At 39.6% G+C, this 24430-nt stretch overlaps 1 protein-coding gene across 5 annotated transcripts in view; it reads right to left on the bottom strand.

Annotated features, from left to right (window-relative positions):
- Positions 1–24430, bottom strand: part of slc2a15a (solute carrier family 2 member 15a) — a 119533-nt gene that overhangs the window by 15296 nt on the left and 79807 nt on the right. For 2 of the 5 annotated variants that reach the window (XM_064932295.1, XM_064932296.1), the window contains 3 exons: positions 16652–16716; positions 1502–1564; positions 1229–1327 (listed from right to left, as the gene is read on the bottom strand). In XM_064932295.1, the coding sequence (XP_064788367.1) occupies positions 1229–1327; positions 1502–1564; positions 16652–16654 (165 nt within the window). In that variant the 5' untranslated portion in view covers positions 16655–16716. Of the gene's footprint in view, positions 1–1228; positions 1328–1501; positions 1565–6324; positions 6612–15299; positions 15350–16651; positions 16717–24430 lie in introns of those variants that run through there. The other 3 variants (XM_064932294.1, XM_064932293.1, XM_064932297.1) reach the window with 3 other exon arrangements.

Below are 24430 nucleotides of genomic sequence, written 5' to 3'. Positions count from 1 at the left end.
CTTCGCCCCAGTCTGAGGTCCTGAGCACTCTGGACCAGGTTTTCATCAAGGATCTCTCTGTACTTTGCGCCGTTCATCTTTCCCTCGACCCTGACTAGTCTCCCAGTCCCTGCCACTGAAAACAGTTCAATCTTGGTTTCATCAGACCAGAGAATCTTGTTAATCTGGTCTGAGAGTTTTTAGGTGGCTTTTGGCAAACTCCAAGCGGGCTTTCATTTACCTTTTATTAAGGAGTGGCTTCCGTCTGGCCACTCTACCATAATGGCCTGATTGGTGGAGTGCTGCAGAGATGGTTGTCCTTCTGGAAGCTTCTCCCATTTCCACCGATGAACTCTGGAGCCCTTCTCTTGCTCAGCTTGGCCGGGCAGCTAGCTCTAGGAAGAGTATTGGTGGTTCCAAACTTCTTCCATTTTAGAATGATGGAGGCCACTGTGTTCTTGGGGACCTTCAATGCTGGAGAAATGTTTTGGTAACCTTCACCAGATCTGTGCCTCGACACAATCCTGTCTCGGAGCTCTCTATTCCTTCGACCATATGGCTTGGTTTTTGCTCTGACATGCACTGTTAAATGTAGGACCTTATATAGACAGGTGTGTGCCTTTCTAAATCATGTCCTATCAATTGAATTTACCACATGTGAACTCCAATCAAGTTGTAGAAACATCTCAAGGATGATCAATGGAAACAGGATGCACCTGAGCTCAATGTCGAGTCTCATAGCAAAGGGTCTGAATAGTTGTGAAAATAAGGTATTTATGTTTTTTATTTTTAATACATTTGCAAACATTTCTAAAATCCAGTTTTCACTTTGTTATTATGTTTTTCTTTAAATTGTGCGTAGATTGATGAGGAAAAAATTTGACATGACCCATTTTAGGATAAGGCTGTAACGTAACAAAATGTGGAAAAGGGTCTGAATACTTCCCAAATGCACTGTATACTGTATGTGAGATGTATACTCATAATTCAAACTTCATAAATCAAATTGATGTCCGTGGGACACAGTCCATAGTCACATAGTCAATAGTGTAGACTGGTGAAAGTAAATTGAATTCTAAATTTAAATGTAACTTCAACGATCACGCAAATCTCTCTTTACATCAACAATACACGATTTGGGGGAGATTCCGGGTTCCACAAGTTAGGAGTTGGCTGTGGCAGAGTATTCAATACAGGAAAGTATGGCATGTACAATGCAGATAATATGAGTGTAGTTCAATGGACTTACCACTGCAGGGGAGTTGACCACTGCCAGGTTGTAGCCATAGAGCATGGAGCTCCCAAAGGAGGTGAGGAACGCTACTGCCAACAGAGATGAGGTCAGGTGCTGCAGAGAGAGAGAGAGAAAGGGTACAGTAAACTTGTCATAAACCAACATCTAATGTTTTATTATTTAGTTTGTACTCCAGCCTTTGCTCTTGAGGAGTTCATTTGTTCTGTCATTTACAGTCAAAGGTTTAAGATTTGTGTGCATATGAATGACAGTCAAAGTTGTCTTTACTGTTGGGCTCTCATTCATCTCTTCTATGGCCTTTAGTTTGGAGGAATCCATGGGTCTGAGGAACTGTTGGTATAAGCCACATTAACCCTTAACATGTTAATTATGTGACTGTATCTGGTAGAGAATCTGGAGAATCTACACACACACACACACACACACACACACGCACATACACACATCAACACACACACACACACACACACACACACACACACACACACACACACACACACACACACACACACACACACACACACACACACACACACACACACACACACACACACACACGCAACAGGGTATTACTATACGTGTGAGGACTTTTTGGGGACAAACAATTGGTTCCTTTTCAAAATCCTTTTTTTCATTAACCCCTAACTCAACCCCTAACCTTATATTCTACCCCTAAACCTTATGCCTAAAATAGCCTTTTTCCATTTGAGGACAGGCCAAATGTCCCCACTTGTATACAGTGATGATCATTACTGGGATATTGATTTTACTTCAGGAAGCTACAAAACACCATGACTATATTTGGGCCAATCTCATGCGGAAATTCCCATATACAGTGCCTTGCGAAAGTATTCGGCCCCCTTGAACTTTGCGACCTTTTGCCACATTTCAGGCTTCAAACAAAGATATAAAACTGTATTTTTTTTGTGAAGAATCAACAACAAGTGGGACACAATCATGAAGTGGAACGACATTTATTGGATATTTCAAACTTTTTTAACAAATCAAAAACTGAAAAATTGGGCGTGCAAAATTATTCAGCCCCTTTACTTTCAGTGCAGCAAACTCTCTCCAGAAGTTCAGTGAGGATCTCTGAATGATCCAATGTAGACCTAAATGACTAATGATGATAAATACAATCCACCTGTGTGTAATCAAGTCTCCGTATAAATGCACCTGCACTGTGATAGTCTCAGAGGTCCGTTAAAAGCGCAGAGCGCATCATGAAGAACAAGGAACACACCAGGCAGGTCCGAGATAAGTTTAAAGCCGGATTTGGATACAAAAAGATTTCCCAAGCTTTAAACGTCCCAAGGAGCACTGTGCAAGCGATAATATTGAAATGGAAGGAGTATCAGACCACTGCAAATCTACCAAGACCTGGCCGTCCCTCTAGACTTTCAGCTCATACAAGGAGAAGACTGATCAGAGATGCAGCCAAGAGGCCCATGATCACTCTGGATGAACTGCAGAGATCTACAGCTGAGGTGGGAGACTCTGTCCATAGGACAACAATCAGTCGTATATTGCACAAATCTGGCCTTTATGGAAGAGTGGAAAAAAAAGATATCCATAAAAAGTGTTGTTTACAGTTTGCCACAAGCCACCTGGGAGACACACCAAACATGTGGAAGAAGGTGCTCTGGTCAGATGAAACCAAAATTGAACTTTTTGGCAACAATGCAAAACGTTATGTTTGGCGTAAAAGCAACACAGCTCATCACCTTGAACACACCATCCCCACTGTCAAACATGGTGGTGGCAGCATCATGGTTTGGGCCTGCTTTTCTTCAGCAGGGACAGGGAAGATGGTTAAAATTGATGGGAAGATGGATAGAGCCAAATACATGACCATTCTGGAAGAAAACCTGATGGAGTCTGCAAAAGACCTGAGACTGGGACAGAGATTTGTCTTCCAACAAGACAATGATCCAAAACATAAAGCAAAATCTACAATGGAATGGTTCAAAAATAAACATATCCAGGTGTTAGAATGGCCAAGTCAAAGTCCAGACCTGAATCCAATCGAGAATCTGTGGAAAGAACTGAAAACTGCTGTTCACAAATGCTCTCCATCCAACCTCACTGAGCTCGAGCTGTTTTGCAAGGAGGAATGGGAAAAAATTTCAGTCTCTCAATGTGCAAAACTGATAGAGACAAACCCCAAGCGACTTACAGCTGTAATCGCAGCAAAAGGTGGCGCTACAAAGTATTAACTTAAGGGGGCTGAATAATTTTGCACGCCCAATTTTTCCGTTTTTGATTTGTTAAAAAAGTTTGAAATATCCAATAAATGTCATTCCACTTCATGATTGTGTCCCACTTGTTGTTGATTCTTCACAAAAAAATACAGTTTTATATCTTTATGTTTGAAGCCTGAAATGTGGCAAAAGGTTGCAAAGTTCAAGGGGGCCGAATACTTTCGCAAGGCACTGTACATGTTATTCCTCAGCCTGGTTTCATAGACTAGACATATCATAGTAAAAGTAAATTAGTATGATATGTTATGTTTGGTACAGTTACATACACTCTTCGAAAAAAGGGTTCCAAAACGGTTCTTCCACTATCCCCATACGAAAACTATTTTTGGTTCTAGGTAGAACCATTTTTGGTTCCAGGTAGAACCTCTTTTTGGGTTCCATGTAAGAAATCCAAAAGGGTTCTACCCGGAACCAAAAAGGGTTATTCAAAGGTTTCTCCAATGGGGACTGCCGAAAGAACCCTTTTAGGTTCTAGATAGCATTTTTTTTGTAAGACAGAAGGTTACGTCTACCAAGCTAAAGGTTGAGTGTTCAAATCTCTTCACGGACAACTTTAGCATTTTAGCTAATTAGCAACTTTTCAACTACTTAAAACTGTTTAGCTACTTTGCAATTACTTAGCTTAGCTTTCCCCTAACCATAACACTTTTATCTAACCTTTCCCCTAACCATAACCCTTTAAACCTAACTCCTAACCTTAACCTTAACCCTAACCCCTAGCCTAGCTAACGATAGTCAGCTAGCTAACAATAGCATTAGCCACCTAACTGCCTAGCTAACATTAGCCACAACAAACTGGAATTCGTAACACATAATACGTTTTGCAAATTCTTAACATATTGTACATTTTGTAAATTTGTAACACATTATACGAATTGTAATTCGTAATATATAATCCGAAATGGATGATGAATATCCACAAATGAATACATACCATACGAAATATATTATATCATACTAATGGAGAGTATCAGATTTATGTAGAGTATAATATGAAACGCTCTTAAACCAGTTTGCATAAGTCAGAAATTAGGGCCAGATGCCCATCCTACAGTTGAAGTAAGAAGTTTACATACACCTTAGCCAACTAGATTTAAACTCAGTTTTTCACAATTCCTGACATTTAATCCTAGTAAAAAATCCCTGTTTTAGGTAAGTTATTATAAGCACTTTATTTTAAGAATGTGAAATGTCAGAATAATAGTAGAGAGAATGATTTCTTTCAGCTTTTATTTCTTTCATCACATTCCCAGTGGGTCAGAAGTTTACATACACTCAATTAGTATTTGGTAGCATTGGGTATAAATTGTTTAACTTGGGTCAAACGTTTTGGATAGCCTTCCACAAGCTTCCCACAATAAGTTGGGTGAACTTCCTCCTGACAGAGCTGGTGTAACTGAGTCAGGTTTGTAGGCCTCTGTAACCGCATTCTTCCTCCTCTTCTAAGGAGGAGTAGCGAGAAGGATCAGAGGACCAATGCGCAGCGTGGTAAGTGTCCATAATGTTTATTTTAAGACATAAACTGAACACTATGAAATACAAAACAATAAACGTGAACATGAACGAAAACCGAAACAGTACCATGTGGCAACAAACACTCACACGGAAACAGGTCTTCAATTTTTTTCCGAGGTCTTTTCTGATTTCTTTTGATTTTCCCATGATGTCAAGCAAAGAGGCACTGAGTTTGAAGGTAGGCCTTGAAATACATCTTCAAGTACACCGCCAATTGACTAAAATGATGTCAATTAGCCTTTCAGAAGCTTCTAAAGCCATGACATAATTTTCTGGAATTTTCCAAGTTGTTTAAAGGCACAGTCAACTTAGTGTATGTAAACTTCTGACTCACTGGAACTGTGATACAGTGAAATATAAATGAAATAATCTGTCTGTAAACAATTTTTGGAAAAATTACTTGTGTCATGCACAAAGTAGATGTCCCAACAGACTTGCCAAAACTATAGTTTGTTAACAAGAAATATGTGGAGTGGTTGAAAATGTTGTTTTAATGACTCTAACCTAAGTGTATGTAAACTTCCGACTTCAACTGCATGCATACATTACCTTTCTTACTATAATAGCCTCAAGGGGACTAAGATTAGTTGAAATGCTTTCTAACAAGTGATGAAGTGGAATGGATAGGAGAAAACATAGGGGCTCAAGCCACAGTTCAGAATAGAATAGTAATGTTTAATCAGCAGTCAGGAAGTGTGACTGTACTCTGGTCCAGAACCCAGGTCAGGTCAGGGAACTTAATTTGGGCACTAAGTGGTCAGATGCAGTCACTTGCCTACCGCACACACGTGAGAAAGGTTGTGTAGATTAGACATTGTCTTGTGACATGTAATGAGTGCTCACCTCCTCTTCTGAGGACAGAGGCATGATGTTTAAGTAAAGATAAAGTATTGACTTGTCGGTCATAATATGAGTTCTAACGTTACTTTGTAAAAGAAAGACACGTTTAGGTGCATCTAGCCTATCGCTGACAGTGCCTGCTCATGTAACATTTAGGCGCCTATGTTCGGACAGAGCAATGTCAATTTACAGATTTCAATGTGTCAGGCATATTTTAATTCAATATAGTGTAGCGCGACCCTGTGTTTATATGCGCGGGTTTCGACTCTGCCACTTGAACATGCTTTTGTGGCAGTCGATGCCGCGCTTATAAACACAGGGTCGCTACAATAAATGTGGTAAATTGTTTATAACAACTTTATAAATAAAATATTGCATCCAAGATAGGATGCAGGTAAAGAAGGTGAACTGAATGGAATATCAAAATCAAACAGAATAGCAGGTCATTTACAAAAACAAACTTGAAAATCTTACCGACGTTATTTTCCCTGCTGGCGTTATTAAAACTTCTTCAGCCATTTATGAATCTTTCGTTAAATATTTCCTCTTTAACTTTCGGCGGTGGGAAAATAAAGATGCTCGACCTACGTTTTTCTTAAAGCTACCGGCATCACAGCAAAACTCATTTTGAGAAGACAGGCGTGGTCATAGTTGAGACTAAAAAAACACGCAGTTGCAGGTTATAGGGTCGCCTTTTTGTTAATCTATAGCGTCTCGGCCCTCTCCTTCGGGTAGTGATGCCCTCGGTTCTGGTTAACAAGTAGGCTTGAGACCAGTGTCATCACATGATGGCGAACAACGTGATGCCTAGAGGAAGACATGCTGAAATCAATTAGCTAAGTGAATTTACAAAGCCCGAGTACTACAGCAGACTGGGAGAGGAGAGAGGAGGCTACTTATAGGCCAAACCGTGACTTACAGTAGCCTAGCTGACAAGTATGAGGACAGCACTCAAAACTGATAAGCCTCTTGTCTCCTGTTAGCACTAGGCCTAACTATGTTATAATAAAAGCCACATGCCCATTACTACGTAGGCCAAATAACAGTCACACTAATAGATCACATTCCATAGGAAACATGTCTTGCTTGATGAGATATTTATGTAATTTCCAGGAAAAACCTGAATATCTCATTTTGAATAATATGTAAATACTGACCTATTTCTCCTAATATAAACAAAACTTCGCAAAACCTTTGCAACTTCCGCAATACAGTAGAGAAATAGCAATAGAGATGGAACGGAAATGTTATTTATGAGACTTGGAAGTCAAATTATTAACTTGGAATATAGTTTTTTTATCACTTTGATGCAAAACGTGATTTTCCTGTGTTTTATATATATCTCCACACTATGAGGTTGGAATAATACAGTGAAATTGTGAAAATGATAATGCTCTTTAAGTGTATGAGCTGTTTGAAAAGACTGCCTTAAACAGCCTGTTTTGGTTGGGATGGAGTTTTGGCCTGCCTCACCAGGCGGGAAATTATTTAATAGACCAATAACAAAGAGAGTTCCAAACCTCTCAGCCAATAACAGCTGGTTTTCAATTATCCCCTCCCCTCTCAGATAGTCAAAGCAAAGTTCTTGCTAGATAAGTAGCTCAGAAGCTATTTGTTTCTTTTTTACCATTTTAAATTAAAACAATCTAATAGTTTGTACTTAATAGTTACCCAGAAATGATTTGATATTGAGATAAAAACAGCTGTATTGGACCTTTAACACAAAAATTAAAACAGATAATCAAACTGGCTAATGTTTCAAAAGTCTTAGCACATTTCCAATTGACTTGAGTATAACAAACAAATTCACAGTCACTTGTTCACTGCACCAAATCAGTCTTTTACTTTGAATACATATGCAAAATGAACTGCTTTTCACAACGGGTTAGCAGACAAGGTCGCAAAAATTATGCGTTTGCTACAATGGAGCAGAAGGCCAGGTCTTGTGATTCTGAATGTCCAGATAGCTAGCAGACAATGACAAGAAGCTGCCATGTGGGGAATCGTAGGTGGCTCGTTTCAGCTAGTTGTATCTTGTACTTGATACAAGGTCTTGTTTTAAATGGTTTACACTGATGTCATGTACAGTTGAAGTCGGAAGTTTACATACACTTATGTTAGTTATTAAAACATTTTTCAACCTCTCCACAAATTTCTTGTTGACAAACTATAGTTTTGGCAAGTCGGTTAGGACATATATTTTGTGCATGACAAGCAATTTTTCCAACAATTGTTTACAGACAGATTATTTCACTTAATCACAATTCGTTTCTCCGCTACTACTACTAGTTTGATGGTTGTAGCCATCAATTGTCCCATTAACATTCACCCATATTAGCAAACTTCACATTTCTCTAGTAGAGGCTACTTATTATCATGAACAATATCAGCAAAATGCCTGCGATAAGTGATCGGTATGGTCGGTGTCGATAATGTTTTGGTTTATCGTCACAGCTCTACCTCATACCCATTGGGAAATGACAGAAATATCTCATCAAGCAAAACACGTTTCCGATGGGATGTGATCTATTAGTGTGATGTGTTACTAGGCCTAACTATGTTATAGTAAAAGCCACATGCCTATTACTACGTAGGCCAAATAACAGTCGCACTAGTAAATCACATCCCATATGAAACGTGTCTTGCTCGATGAGATATTTCTCAAATTTCCAGGAAAGAAAACCTCAATATATTATTTTGAATCATATGTAAATACTGAGTTATTTCTCCTAATATTAAAAAACCTTTAGCAATAACAACAAAGAGCAACAGCAATAAAAAAAATGGAACAAAGATGGTATTTTTGAGACTTGAAGTCAAATGAACATGGATTACAGTTTTTTTCAATCCCTTTGGTGCAATTTTCACAAGTAAGGTTATGTTTTGGGCTATATTTTCACAAGTAAGGTTATGTTTTGGGCTATATTTTCACACCTCTTAAATGTCCAGTGCATTCAAAAATGTGATTTTCCTTTGTTTTATAGACAGTACCAGTCAAAAGTTTGGACAAACCTACTCATTCAAGGGTTTTTCTTTATTTTTTTAAACTATTTTCTACATTGTAGAATAACAGTGAAGACATCAAAACTATGAACTAACACATATGGAATCACGTAGTAACCAAAAAAAAGTGTTAAAGAAATCAAAATATATTTTATATTTGAGATTTTTCAAAGTAGCCACCCTTTGCCTTGATGACAGCTTTGCACATTATTTGCATTAATACACAATCAAAGGTTAATACATCATCAATTAGTACACAATTAAAGGTTCTAAACATAATACATGGAGCATTACAAGTGTTCTCAGTTTTTAGTTTTGTACTAAGAGTTTTAAAAATGTACAACTTATATCTGAAATTTGTGCCAAAGTGATACATTTTTTTTTAAATGTATCATTTGAGAAGAAGGTTTTTTGAAAAGTATCAGATGACATTTTACCATTGTCCGACCAATGTCCTTGAGCAATATGAGACAGGAAAGATTGTGAGTTTGGAGGAAAATCTGTGCAAAAAAAAAAAAATATAGATATATATATATATATATATATATCAGATCAAATCTATCTAAATGTGTAATGATGAGTAGGCTTCTGAAAAACACTAGACTCAACCATCTTTTATATTTTATCAAGTGGCGGTCTGTTTGTGGTAAAAATGTCAAATCCTTGTCACTCAAAATAAACATTAAATACAGTCAGTTTGATGACATTTACCCAGAAGGCACTGGACACATTCCAGTGTCCATAGTGGTGTACCACTTACAGTACTCCAATGCATTGTAGGTGGTGTATTGTGAAGATATTGGAACAAAGCCACTGTATTGCTGCTAAAAACTGAATCAACATCCTATGCTTTTGATTTCCAATTATATGGTTTAGCATGAGTGAAATGAGGATGGATGAAAAAGTTATGATCTGTCATGTCCACGTAATATGTTCTGTACAATATATCTGAAAGGCTATCTCACGCACATGCTCAAACACAGTGGTCATATGACTCCAATCGACCACGTCATGCAGTTTTGGAAAAAATCAATTATGAATTCACATAATACTCCATTCATAGAGCCAGAGACAGCCCCCATACTGTACTTCCCAAATACTTCCCACCGGAGTGGCCTTATACAAGAGCTGGGCAATAAGGACAAAAATCCATAATGTGATACACTTGCTGAATTGATGCAATAACGCTAAATAGAACGATAGGTTTATGACATTAATGTGCGCCACAGTTGTCTTTATTATTATCCTTTAAACTAGGGGAGAGGACAAGCTCCCTGCAAAAAAACCCATCCAGTTCCACCATGTTTCGCAGAGTTGTCCACAAAAAGTGGTTTTGAGCGATGTAAATGAATAAAAAATGGGCCCAGATGTGTTTAAGTTGAAGAGCTGTGTTTATTTTTTTAAGGTTCCAAACACATGTCATTTTCTTAACCAATCTAGTGACTAAATGACAGCATAGGTTTTATGTATTATGCTAGATAGTCTTTGGTGTTAGCCTGGGAGAAGTTACAGGAGAGACGGGTGGGACGAAAGTAACACAAGGTTAACTGATGACCTGGAATACAATTTTTTAAAAGCACAGGCCATTGTCTCTAATTCATATTGCTTTAATAATTTTAGCAAAATATCAACAAGTGACTGATATTGTTGAATGTTTGAAAATTATACCGTAGCAGTCAAAAGTTCTTTAGTATCTTTATTTTTTTTAAATAAATAACACATATGGAATCATGTAGGAACCACAAATGTTTTTATCAAATCAAAATATATTTTATATTTCAGATTCTTCAAGGTAGCCATCCTTTCCCTTGATAACAGTTTTACACACTCTTGGTATTTTCTCAACCAGCTTCATGAGGTAGTCACCTGGAATGTATTTCAATTAACAGGCGTGCCTTGTTAAAAGTACATTTGTGGTATTTCTTTCCTTCTTAATGCATTTGAGCCAATCAGTTGTGTCAAGGTAGGGGTGCTATACACAGATAACCCTATTTGGTAAAAGACAAGAGCCCATAGTATGGCAAGAACAGCTCAGATAAGCAAAGAGAAACAAACATTTTAAGAATTTTGAAAGTTTCTTCAAGTGCAGTCACAAAAACCATCAAGCACTACGATGAAACTGGCTCTCATGAGGACCGCCACAGGAAAGGAAGACCCAGAGTTACCTCTGCTGCAGAGGATAAGTTAATTAGAGTTAACTGCACCTCAGATTGCAGCCCAAATAAATGCTTCACAGAGCTCAAGTAACAGACACATCTCAACATCAACTGAGATGAGACTGCGTGAATCAGGCCTTCATGGTTGAACTTTGAAACAACATCAATAAGAAGAAGAGACTTGCTTGGGCCAAGAAACACGAGCAATGGACATTAGACCAGTGGAAATCTGTCCTTTGGTCTGATGAGTCCAAATTTCTGATTTTTGGTTCCAACCGCTGTGTTTTTGTGAGACGCAGAGTAGGTGAACGGATGATTTCTGCATGTGTGTTTTCCGCATGTGTGGTTCCCACCGCGAAGCATGGAGGAGGAAGTGTGCTGGTGTGGGGTGCTTTTCTGGTAACACTGTCTAATTTATTTATAATTCAAGGCATACTTAACCAGCATGACAACCACAGCATTCTGCAGCGATATGCCATCCCATCTGGTTTGCGTTTAGTGGGGTCCCAGAGTGGGACTATAATTTGTTTTTCAACAGGACAATGACCTAAAACACACCTCCAGGCTGTGTAAGGGCTATTTGACCAAGAAGGAGAGTGATGGAGTGCTGCATCATATGACCTGGCCTCCACAATCACCCGACCTCAACCCAGTTGAGATGGTTTGGGATGAGTTGGACTGCAGAGTGAAGGATAAGCATTCCTCATGAAGTTGGTTGAGAGAATGCCAAGAGTGTGCAAAGCTGTCATCAAGGCAAATGGGTGGCTACTTTGAATAATCTCAACTATAAAATATGTTTTGATTTGTTTAACACTTTTTTGGTTACTACATGATTCCATATGTGTTATTTCATAGTTTTGATGTCTTCACTATTATTCTACAATGTAGAAAGTAGTACAAATAAAGAAAAACCCTTGAATGAGTAGGTGTGTCCAAACTTTTGACTGGTACTGTATATGACACCATTCGAATTATGCCTTAAAAAATTGACTTGATGGATCAGCTTCTCACACTTTATGATTCTGAGGGTCAATTACCTTGTGTCAAGCCATGGAAATGTGATAAGCATGATGAGTTGGATGAGTTTTATGAAGAGAATAAAAACCTTTATTCTATCAAGACACGAGGAGCGCACATGATAAGGAAAGCTGGAGCGTACCTGATTGGTAGGGCTACGCATGAATAGTCATTGAAAATGGTGAAAAACCTCCTACTATATTCCCATTGAAGTGAGATGAGAAAATCATGGTTAATATAGCTATTATGTGATCCATTTTAGTCTGATTAATATTGTAAGGCAAAATACTGTGGTTGCATAACATTGCGATGTTGGTTCATTTACATACATTTAGAATCTACAGTAATGCATTAATTATTCAAATCGACATGAACATGAATTTATGGCTGACAGTATCAAGGCACAAGGCAAGACCCAGATGCAGACAAAGGAGGCAGATGGTTAGAATCTTTGATATTTATTAACAATCCAAAAGGGATAGGCAAGAGAATGGTCGTGGACAGGCAAAAGGTCAAAACTAGTTCAGAGTCCAGGAGGTACAGAGTGGCAGTCAGGCTCGAGGTCAGGGCAGGCAGAATGGAGTCCAGAAAACAACACCGGGAGGACGAGCAAAGAGCAATAGAAAGCAGGAGCAAGAGAAAACACGCTGGTTGACTTGAAAACATACAAGACGAACTGGCACAGAGAGACAGGAAACACAGCGATAAATACCAGGCTGTGTTTCTGGCACCTCACTGGCAGGTACAAAATAAATGTTGTGGAAGTTCAGAAACTATTCCTACACCGTGACTTATTAAAAAAATGGGTTACTGCCTGATTCAAAATGGATTAAATCAATGTATTGTCTCACCCATCTACACACAATAGCCCATAATGACATAATGAAATGTTTGACAATTTATTGAAAATGAAATACAGGAATATCTCATTTACTTACAGTTTAAGTCGGAAGTTTACATACACTTAGGTTGGAGTCATTAAAACTAGTTTTTCAACCACTCCACACATTTCTTGTTAACAAACTATAGTCTTGGCAAGTCGGTTAGGACATCTACTTTGTTCATGACACAAGTAATTTTTCCAACAATTGTTTACAGACAGATTATTTCACTTATAATTCACTGTATCACAGAGGTTTACATACACTAAGTTGACTGTGCCTTTAAACAGCTTGGAAAATTCCAGAAAATAATGTCATGACTTTAGAAGCTTCTGTTAGGCTAATTGACATCGTTTTAGTCAATTGGAGGTGTACCTGTGGATGTATTTCAAGGCCTACCTTCAAACTCAGTGCCTCTTTGCTTGACATCATGGGAAAATCAAAAGAAATCAGCCAAGACCTCAGAATAAAATTGTAGACCTCCACAAGTCTGGTTCATCTTTGGGAGCAATTTCCAAACGCCTGAAGGTACCACGTTCATCTGTACAAACAATAGTATGCAAGTATAAACACCATGGGACCACTCAGCCGCCATACCGCTCAGGAAGGAGGTGCATTTTGTCTCCTTGAGATGAACGTACTTTAGTTCGAAAAGTGCAAATCATTCCCAGAACAACAGCAAATGACCTCGTGAAAATGCTGGAGGAAACAGGTACACAAGTATCTATATCCACAGTAAAACAAGTCATATATCGACATAACCTGCTCCAAAACTGCCGTAGAAAAGCCAGACTACGGTTTCCAACTGCACATGGGGACAAAGATCATACTTTTTGGAAAAATGTCCTCTGGTCTGATGAAACAAAAATAGAACTGTTTGGCCATAATGACCATCGTTATGTTTGGAGGAAAAAGGGGGATGCTTGCAAGCCGAAGAACACCATCACAACAGTGAAGCACGGGGTGGCAGCATCATGTTGTGGGGGTGCTTTGCTGCAGGAGGGACTGGTGCACTTCACAAAATAGATGGCATCATGAGGATGGAAAATTATGTGGATATATTGAAGCAACATCTCAAGACATCAGTCAGGAAGTTAAAGCTTGGTCGCAAATGGGTCTTCCAAATGGACAATGACCCCAAGCATACTTCCAAAGTTGTGGCAAAATGGCTTAAGAAAAACAAAGTCATGGTATTGGAGTGGCCATCACAAAGCACTCGCCTCAATCCCATAGAAATTTCTAGGCAGAACTGAAAAAGCGTGTGCGAGCAAGGATGCCTACAAACCTGACTCAGTTACAACAGCTCTGTCAGGAGGAATGGGCCAAAATTCACCCAACTTAATGTGGGAAGCTTGTGAAACGCTACCCAAATTGTTTGAACCCAAGTTAAACAATTTAAAGGCAATGCTACCAAATACTAATCGAGTGTATGTAAACTTCTGACCCACTGGGAATGTGATGAAATAAATAAAAGCTGAAAGAAATCATTCTCTCTACTATTATTCTGATATTTCACATTCTTAAAATAAAGTGGTGATCCTAACTGACCAAAGACAGGGAATTTTTACTAGGATTAAATGTCAGGAATTGTGAAAACTGAGTTTAAATGTATTTGGCAAAGGTGTATGTAAACTTCCGACATCAACTGTAAGTATTTACTCCCCTATACTTTGAAACAAAAGCATACACCTCACACACATGGTTAAGCACTTTTAAAAAAGACACCTGTACCACGTCAGATATATAGTTGACATTTATTCCATTTTGAGTTTGCATCCGAATATTACACTTTATATATATCAAAGAAGACTGAAATGTAACAAAACAGTTTGACTTAGAAAACACCAGATTTTCGTCTTGTTTTTTAAATAATCTCTATTAATTATGAAATTATGAAGAAGAAAAAAAATATTCCACCCATGAGGCCAGATGTGGCGCTTTTGGTCATTGACTGCAGGAAAGGACTGTCAAAACTGTAACTCGGCCACTCAGGAACATTCACTGTCTAATTGGTAAGCAACTCCAGTGTAGATTTGGCCTTGTGTTTTAGGTTATTGTTCTACTGAAAGGTGAATTCATCTCCCAGTGTGTCACGCCCTGACCGTAGAGATCTTTTTTTTCTCTATTTTTGGTTGGTCAGGGTGTGACTCGGGTAGGAAACTCTATGTTCTGTGTTTCTAGGTTTTGGCCGGGTAGGGTTCTCAATCAGGGACAGCTGTCTATCGTTGTCTATGATTGGGAATCATACTTAGGCAGCCTTTTTTCCTTTTGTATTTGGTGGGTAGTTGTCTTTGTTAGTGGCCTGTATAGCCCTGGTAATCTTCACGTTCGTTTTTGTTGTTTCTTGTTGTGTTGGCGACATTTATCAAATAAAATAAAAATGTACGCTCACCACGTTGCACCTTGGTCCGGTCATTTCCACGAAGATGGCGATCGTGACACAGTGTCTGGAGGAAAGCAGATTGAACCAGGTTTTCCTCTAGGATTTTTTCTGTGCTTAGCTCCATTTAGTTTATTTTTTATCCTGAAAAACTCCCCAGTCATTAACGATTACAAGCAAATTTACACAACTCTGTAAGTGTTTTAAAGTCACCATTGGCCTTATGGTGAAATCCCTGAGCGGTTTCCTTCCTCTCCGGCAACTGAGTTAGAAGGAAGCCTGTAGGAGAAGTACTCCAGATATAACAAACTGACCCTAGCCCCCCGACACATAAACTACTCCAGCATAAATACTGGAGGCTGAGTATACTGGAGGCTTAATCCATTTTAAATTCAGGCTGTAACACAACAAAATGTGGAACAAGTTTAATGAGCGTGAATACTTTCTGAAGGCTCTGTGTAAATTCTTTGTCATAAAATATGGTCTCTTGAGCTCTATCGATCTCTGAGTAATTATGGAAGAAAAACAAAAAGTGTTACTTTCATCCCGGTTCTCTGCAACTACTACTAGTTTGATGGTTGTAGTCATCAATTGTCCCATTAACATCACCCATATTAGCAAACTTATTTAATTTCAAACTTGACATTTCTCTAGTATAGGTCACTTATCATGAACAATATCAGCAAAATGCCTGCGATAAGTGATCGGTATGGTCGGTGTCTATGACAGTTTTTTCAATCCCTTTGGTGCAATTTTCACAAGTAAGGTTATGTTTTGGGCTATATTTTCACAAGTAAGGTTATGTTTTGGGCTATATTTTCACAAGTAAGGTTATGTTTTGGGCTATATTTTCACACCTCTTAAATGTCCAGTGCATTCAAAAATATGATTTTCCTGTGTTTTATAGACAGTACCAGTCAAAAGTTTGGACAAACCTACTCATTCAAGGGTTTTTCTTTATTTTTGTACTATTTTCTACACTGTAGAATAACAGTCAAGACATCAAAACTATGAACTAACACATATGGAATCACGTAGTAACCAAACAAAAAGTGTTAAACAAATCAAAATATATTTTATATTTGAGATTCTTCAAAGTAGCCACCCTTTGCCTTGATGACAGCTTTGCACATTATTTGCATTAATACAAAATCAAAGGTTAATACATCATCAATTCGTACACAATTAAAGGTTCTAAACATAATACATGGAGCATTACAAGTGTTCTCAGTTTTTAGTTTTGTACTAAGAGTTTTAAAAATGTACAACTGATATCTGAAATGTGTGCCAAAGTGATACAACATTTGTTTTAAATGTATCATTTGAGAAGTAGGTTTTTTGAAAAGTATGAGATGACATCTTACCATTGTTTCACCAATGTCCTGGAGCAATATGAGACAGGAAAGATTGTGTGAGTTTGGATGCAAATCTGTGCAAAAAGAGACATATATTTCAGATCAAATCTTTCTAAATGTGCAACGATGAGTAGGCTTCTGAAAAACAAGACATATTTTATACTGACTGAGTGCCAGTCTGTCTGTGATAAAAATGTCAACTCCTTATCACTCAAAATAAACATTAAATATTAGATCAGGTACTATCAACTCTCAGTCTGATTACATTTACCCAGAACGCACTGGCCACATTCCAGTGTCCATGTTAGTGTATTATATGGTGGACCATGAGTGAGAGCAGGATGGATGTTGAAGTTATGAATTGTCCACATCGTTTCTGTATAGTATATCTGAAAGGCTGTTTTTTAGGACAGACCTGGCTTGCTATCTTATGTACATGCTCAAACACAGTGGTCATATGACTCCAATCTACCACTTCTTGCAGTTTTGAAAACATTCATAGAGCCAGAGACAGCCCCCATACTGCACTTCCCAATACTTCCCACCGGACAGGCCCCATACTGCACTTCCCAATACTTCCCACCGGACAGGCCTCATACTGCACTTCCCAATACTTCCCACCGGACAGCCCCATACTGCACTTCCCAATACTTCCCATCGGACAGCCCCCATACAAAAACTGGGCATTAAGGACAAGAATCCATGTTGCGATAAATTGCCTAAATCGCGATAAATACTATTTATCGTTATTGAATTGATGCAATAACGATAAATAGATTGATCGGTTTATAACATTAATGTGCACCACAGTTTTTGTATTATCTTTTAAACTACTAATATCATGGTTGAAGCCATACATTTTTTATTTATCCTTTATTTATTTTTGAAATATTTTACCCCTTATCATGGTATACAATAATTGTTAGAAGCTACTATCTTGTCTCATTGTTAAAAACTCCCGTACTGGCTCGGGAGAGACAAAGGTTGAAAGCCATGCATCCTCTGATACACAACCCAACCAACCCACCCAACTGCTTCTGAACACAGTGCGCAACCCGGAAGCCAGCTGCACGGAGGAAACACTGTGCACCTGGCAGCTAACCCGGACCGCCACAGGAGTCTCTGGTGTGCGATGAGATTTCCACGGATGACGCTAGGCCAATTGTGCATCGCCCCACAGACCTCCCGGTTGCAGCCGGTTATGACAGAGCCTGGGCTCGAACCCAGGGTCTCTGGTGGCACAGCTGGCGCTGCAGTACAGTGCCTTAACCACTGCGCCACCTGGAAGGCCCTTATTTAACTATCCTTTATTTAACTACCCTTTATTTAACTAGGCAAGTCAGTTAAGAACACATTCTTATTTACACTGACGGCCTACCAAAAGGCCTCCTGCGGGGATGGGGGCTGAGATTATTATTATTTTTTATTATTAAATAAAAATATAGGACAAAACACACAACATGACAAGAGAGACAACACAACACTACATAAAGAGAGACCTAAGACGAAAACATAGCATTGCAGCAACACATGACAGCACAACATGGTGGCAACACAACATGACAACAACATTGTAGCAACACAGCATGGCAACAGCACAACATGGTAGCAGCAGAAAACAGACAGGGTACAAACGTTGTTGGGCACAGACAACAGCACAAAGGTCAAGAAGGTAGAGACAACAATACATTATGCAAAGCAGCCACAACTGTCAGTAAGTGTGTCCATGATTGAGTCTTTGAATGAAGAGATTGAGATACAACTGTCCAGTTTGAGTTTGTTGCAGCTCGTTCCAGTCGCTTGCTGCAGCGAACTGAAAATACAAGAGACCCAGGGATGTGTGTGCTTTGGGGACCTTTGACAGAATGTGACTGGCAGAACTGCTGTTGTATGTGGAGGAGGAGGGCTGCAGTAGATATCTCAATTGTCCCATTATCAATCACCCACATTAGCAAACGTATTTAATTTCAAACGTATTTCTCTAGTATAAGCTACTTATCATGAATGATATCAGAAAAATGCCTGCTATAAGTGATCGTTATGGTAGTTGTCGATAATTTGCGGTTTATCGTCTCAGCTATGTGTGGGGAAAATGAAATATGACAGTTGACAGTGACAATGTTCATTGCATACAAATCAATAGGCCTAAATTATAGCATAATAAATAAATAAACATCAATACTATCATAATCAACGTTAACATCATCAAGTAAGTGTCTTGTGAAAAAAGGTTTTGGCTAAAATGATTGTCCTTTTCAGTACCACATTTCAGTAGTCTCCTTCTGTTTGCCGTTCAGCTGTGCAATAGCACTGGGCACAAACAAACGTTTAAAGTAGCACTTGAACCTGTAACATCAGTGCAGGAGCTTAAATGAGTTGGGCACGTTGGAATGGGTCATTCAGGACTTTCCTTGCCGTTCTGTTGACTGCTCTTGTGTGATGTTGTGGGAGTTGTGTCCGTTTGTGTCCTGTTATCTCGCTACCTTGGATCACGACTGGACAGTTCATTTTTTATTCTTGACTGTGATGTGCTTGAACCGGAACTCTACGTTCAACGTTAAGACATGTTGAACGCAAGCCGAATAGTGATGGAAGAATGAGATGTTGAGTTAAGAGGAGCTTTTGTCACGCCCTGACCTTAGAGAACCTTTCTATGTCTCTGTTTTGGTTTGGTCAGGGTGTGAGTTGGGGTGAGCATTCTGTTTTTGTGTTCTATGTTTTCTATTTCTGTGTGTTTGGCCGGGTGTGGTTCTCAATCAGAGGCAGCTGTCTATCGTTGTCTCTGATGGGGAACCTTTTCTCACCTGTGTCTTGTGGGTAGTTGTTTTCTGTTTTGTGTGTGTCTGCACCAGACAGAACTGTTTTGTTTGTTCGGCTTTGTTATTTTGGTTATTTCAGTGTTCAGTTGAATAAAGATCATGAACACGTACCACGCTGCACCTTGGTCCTCTCCTTCCAACAGCCGTTACAGCTTTGTTTAGTTAGTTCTGCTGAGGAGAAGGACATATTCGGTTGCATCAGATATGAGGTATTTGAGGATGCCCTGGTATCTGATAAAATAATGGATGGGAAAAATACAAATTGATCAGGGCCTTCAGTCATCCCCTCTAGTCTCGAATCAATCCGTCACTCACTGTCTCCTCGTTTCGACCTGTTCCCCAATCTGTGCATGTGTGTCTTTATGTGTGTGTGTGTCTTTATACAGTATGTGTGTGATGGTGCCAAGTTACCATGGAGATGGAGGGAGGTCAGTGTCCCTGCTTGCCATTTCAGTCCCTCAGTTAACGGAAGCTCTCTCATCAACACTCTCCCATCCCTCCTATGAGTTCTCTTCTGGCTGTGAGTTGCAGCATGTTACAATTAGATTGTGGGCAGTGTGACTCTTAAGCTCATTAGAGGACTGTGCTCATGTGCTCACCGAATAAAGGTTTATTACATTCCTATTCATTTAAAACCAATAAGATCTGAGCTGCATTTCATTCCATGCACAGGACACACTCTTCACTACATCCGAGATACCTGAATAGGTGTAAGCAATAACTTCACCGAGTTTGCACCATGTTGGTTTTACCTATACAATCCTATTCTTGCTGAAGATGAATGGGCAAGCATAGAAGGTAGAGGAACACATTTTTGGAGTGAACCACAGCCGTGTTGATATTTCCCACATATTATGAATAAAATAATATATTGTGGACAGATGCATTTAACATAAACGCCATTGGTTGACACACTGAGTCACTCACCAGGACGTCGGGAAATGCCTTCAAAACCGTCCACTAGAGGCAATGGTGAGCGCTATTACCATCAAGTAGGCTTGCAGCTTGCTAGGGCGTTGTGGATGGGGATGCTAATGGGTGTGAGCCGTGAGCTGGGGCTCAGATGTTGCGCGTTCAATCAGTGCCAGGCACTCCTTTTTATTTTTTTACTAAACTTAACCGCCAAGTTGTTTCTGTTGTAACCCTGTCACAAACCTTAACCCTTACCTTAACCATTCATAACCCTATCCCAACCCTTAACCCTTACCTTAACCATTCATAACCCTATCCCAACCCTTAACCCTTACCTTAACCATTCATAACCCTATCCCAACCCTTAACCCTTACCTTAACCATTCATAACCCTATCCCAAACCTTAACCCTTACCTTAACCATTCATAACCCTGTTCCAAACCTTAACCCCTACCTTAACCATTCATAACCCTGTTCCAAACCTTAACCCCTACCTTAACCATTCATAACCCTATCCCAAACCTTAACCCTTACCTTAACCATTCATAACCCTATCCCAAACCTTAACCCTTACCTTAACCATTCATAACCCTATCCCAAACCTTAACCCTTACCTTAACCATTCAAAAGCCTGTCCCAAACCTTAACCCTTACCTTAACCATTCATAACCCTATCCCAAACCTTAACCCTTACCTTAACCATTCATAACCCTATCCCAAACCTTAACCCTTACCTTAACCATTCATAACCCTATCCCAAACCTTAACCCTTACCTTAACCATTCATAACCCTATCCCAAACCTTAACCCTTACCTTAACCATTCAGAAAGAATGCCTAAACTTAACCCTAGAAAAACTTTGAATACTGAAGTCAAACCTTGTCAACCCGTGATATCTGGGTGGGGATACGGGTGGGGATTTTTTTGTCAATGATCATTTGGACAAATCACAATTTTACAGGTGTTCGCAAATGTCCATGGGACATTTGACCCGAAGATTTGTCCGAAACTGGATGAGAGTTTCCGGTTAGTCGTGTAAACTTCATTAGTATATTTTCTAAGACATCTCCCCCAGAACTTAATCCAGCATCTGATACAATTATGCAAGATTTTAGTTCTGTCTGTCCGAGATTATGGATATGAGAGTTAAAGGGGGGCTGAATGCATCGATTCCGCATGTGTCTTTTTGCTGCTCATTAAGAAAAATTTGATTTGGGTCTTTGAGCTGTGGTTCGATGTGGGTGTGTTATGTTTGCATATTGTACGCTGGCAGTTACTGTTGTTTTTCCCTCTTGAGTCACGGTAGCAACAACATTGCCACTGCCACTTCCTCAAAATAGTCAGAATTAAAACAAACAAACAAAAATTGTTTTGCCAAGAAGGTTTTAGTTGCGCAATCGTAAATCGAGCCAACGTGTTTTGTACAGTATTTCTCAAGTTTAAAAAATGTGCATGAAAAAGTCAGTGAACTGCAGACAGTATGGAGTCAGCTGCTGGTTGCGGTCAGGACTGATTTCTGAGAACATGTCTACATCTTCACCATCAGCAAGCTGTCAAACTATTATGAGTAAAGCACAAGCTGCTACAAGTGGTGCCCAAAATCACTACTAGCTAGCAAAGTATCATCTCTGTGTTTGTCAATTAAGCTAGCTAGTAATAGCTAGCGTGCACATTTGAGAAGGCAGGACACGTGCTTTTCAAGTCATAGGCAAGTGGCGTTGTGTGTGCTTCGGAGCCATTTTCTTTTTTACAACTTAATCACTATCAAATAAAATGTTATTTGTCACATATGCCGAATACAACAGGTATAGACTTCACCGTGAAATGCTTACTACGAGCTCTTTCCCAACAATGCAGAGTTAAAAAGCTACAAATACTTTTTAAAAACACAAAATAACAATAATGAGACCATATACAAAGAGTACTGGTACCGAGTCAATGTGCAGGGGTGTGCAGAGGTACGAGGTAGTTGAGGTAATTGAGGTAATACAGTGCCTTTGAAAAGTATTCAGACCTCTTGACTTTTTCCACATTTTGCTACGTTACAGCCTTATTCTAAAATTGATTAAATTAAACATTTTCCTCAGCAATCTACACACAGTACCTCATAATGATGAAGTGAAAACAGGTTTTTGGGAATATTTGCAAATGTATTACAAATAAAAAAACAGAAAAACCTTATTTACACAAGTATTCAGACCCTTTGCCTTGAGACTCGAAATTGAGCTCAGGTTCATCCTGTTTCCATTGATCATCCTTGAGATGTTTTGACAACTTGATTGGAGTCCACCTGTGGTAAATTCCATTGATTGGACATTATTTGGAATGCCACACATCTGTCTATATAAGGTCCCAGAGTTGACAGTGCATGTCAGAGCAAAAACTAAGCCATGAGGTTGAAGGAATTGTCCATAGAGCTGACATTTACTCTTCCTATAGCTGGCCGCCCGGCCAAACTGAGCATTTGGGGGAGAAGGGCCTTGGTCAGGGAGGTGACCAAGAACCCAATGGCCACTCTGACAGAGCTCTAGAGTTGCTCTGTGGAGATGGGAGAACCTTCCAGAAGGACAGCCATCTCTGCAGCACTCCACCAATTAGGCTTTTATGGTAGAGTGGCCAGACGGAAGCCACTCCTCAGTAGAAGGCATATGACAACCCGCTTGGAGTTTGCCAAAAGACAACTAAAGACTCTCAGACCAAGAGAAACAAGATTCTCTGGTCTGATGAAACCAAGATTGAACACTTTGGCTTGAGTGCAAGCGTCACGTCTGGAGGAAACCAGCTTGGTGGTTTGGTGGTGGCAGCATCATGCTGTGGTGATATTTTTTCAGCGGCAGGGACTGGGAGACTAGTCAGGATCGAGGGAAATTGAACGGAGCAAAGTACAGAGAGATCCTTGATGAAAACCTGCTCCAGAGCGATCAGGACCTCAGACTGGGGTGAAGGTTCACCTTCCAACAGGACAACGACCCTAAGCACACACAGCCAAGACAATGCAGGAGTGACTTTGGGACAAGTCTCTGAATGTCCTAGAGTGGCACAGCCAGACTTGAACCTGATTGAACATCTCTGGAAAGACCTGAAAATAGCTGTGCAGCAACACTCCTCGTCCAACCTGGCAGAGCTTGAGAGGATATGCAGAGAGGAATGAGAGAAACTCCCCAAAAACAGGTGTGCCAAGCTTTTAGTGTCATACCCAAGAAGACTTGAGGCTGTAATCGCTGCCAAAGGTGCTTCAACAAAGTACTCAGTAAAGGGTCTGAATACTTATGTATTATTTCAATTTCAATTTTTAATACATTTTCTAAAATTAAAAAAAATCTGTTTTTGATTTGTCATTATAGGGTATTGTGTGTAGATTGATTTTAAAAAATCAATATATTTTTTAAGGATTTTAGAATATGGTTGTAACATAACACATTTGTGAGTCGTGAGTGAACAGAGAGTACAAGAGGGGACTAAGCATGCACCCCTGAGGGGCCCCTGTGTTAAGGCTCAGCATGGCGTATGTGTTGTTGCCTACCCTAACCATCGGGTGGCGGCCCGTCAGGAAGTCCAGGATCCAGCTTGCAGATGGAGGTGTTTAGTCCCAGGGTCCTTAGCTTAGTGATGAGCTTGGAGGGCACTATGGTGTTGAACGCTGAGCTGTATTCAATGAACAGCGTTCTTACATAGGTATTACTCTTGTCCAGATGGGATAGGGCAGTGTGCAGTGCGATGGTGATTGTCTGTGGCTCTATTGGGGCGGTAAGCAAATTGAAGTGGGTCTAGGGTGGTAGGTAGAGGAGTATTGATCCTTAACTAGCCTCTCAAGAGAGTTTGAATATGTCTGTTAACACTCCAGCCCTGTTTTCACCGCCTTGTGTCTCTAGACTCCATATTAATGACTGTGTTTATTGAAGAAGGGGCAGAGTTTTATAATTTTTAAAACATACAATCTACTTGCAGTGAAGCCGCTCAACATTTACATTACATTCAGTGATCGAGCAGACTCCCATCCAGAGAGACACACAGAAGCAACCTGGGTCAAGCGTCCCGCACAACTGCACGTCGTCA

Source organism: Oncorhynchus masou, chromosome 23 (genome assembly GCF_036934945.1).
Source record: "Oncorhynchus masou masou isolate Uvic2021 chromosome 23, UVic_Omas_1.1, whole genome shotgun sequence".
Lineage (NCBI taxonomy): Eukaryota > Metazoa > Chordata > Actinopteri > Salmoniformes > Salmonidae > Oncorhynchus > Oncorhynchus masou.
The sequence above is the reverse complement of the archived record's forward strand: the minus strand, read 5'-3'. Positions and strand labels throughout refer to the sequence as shown.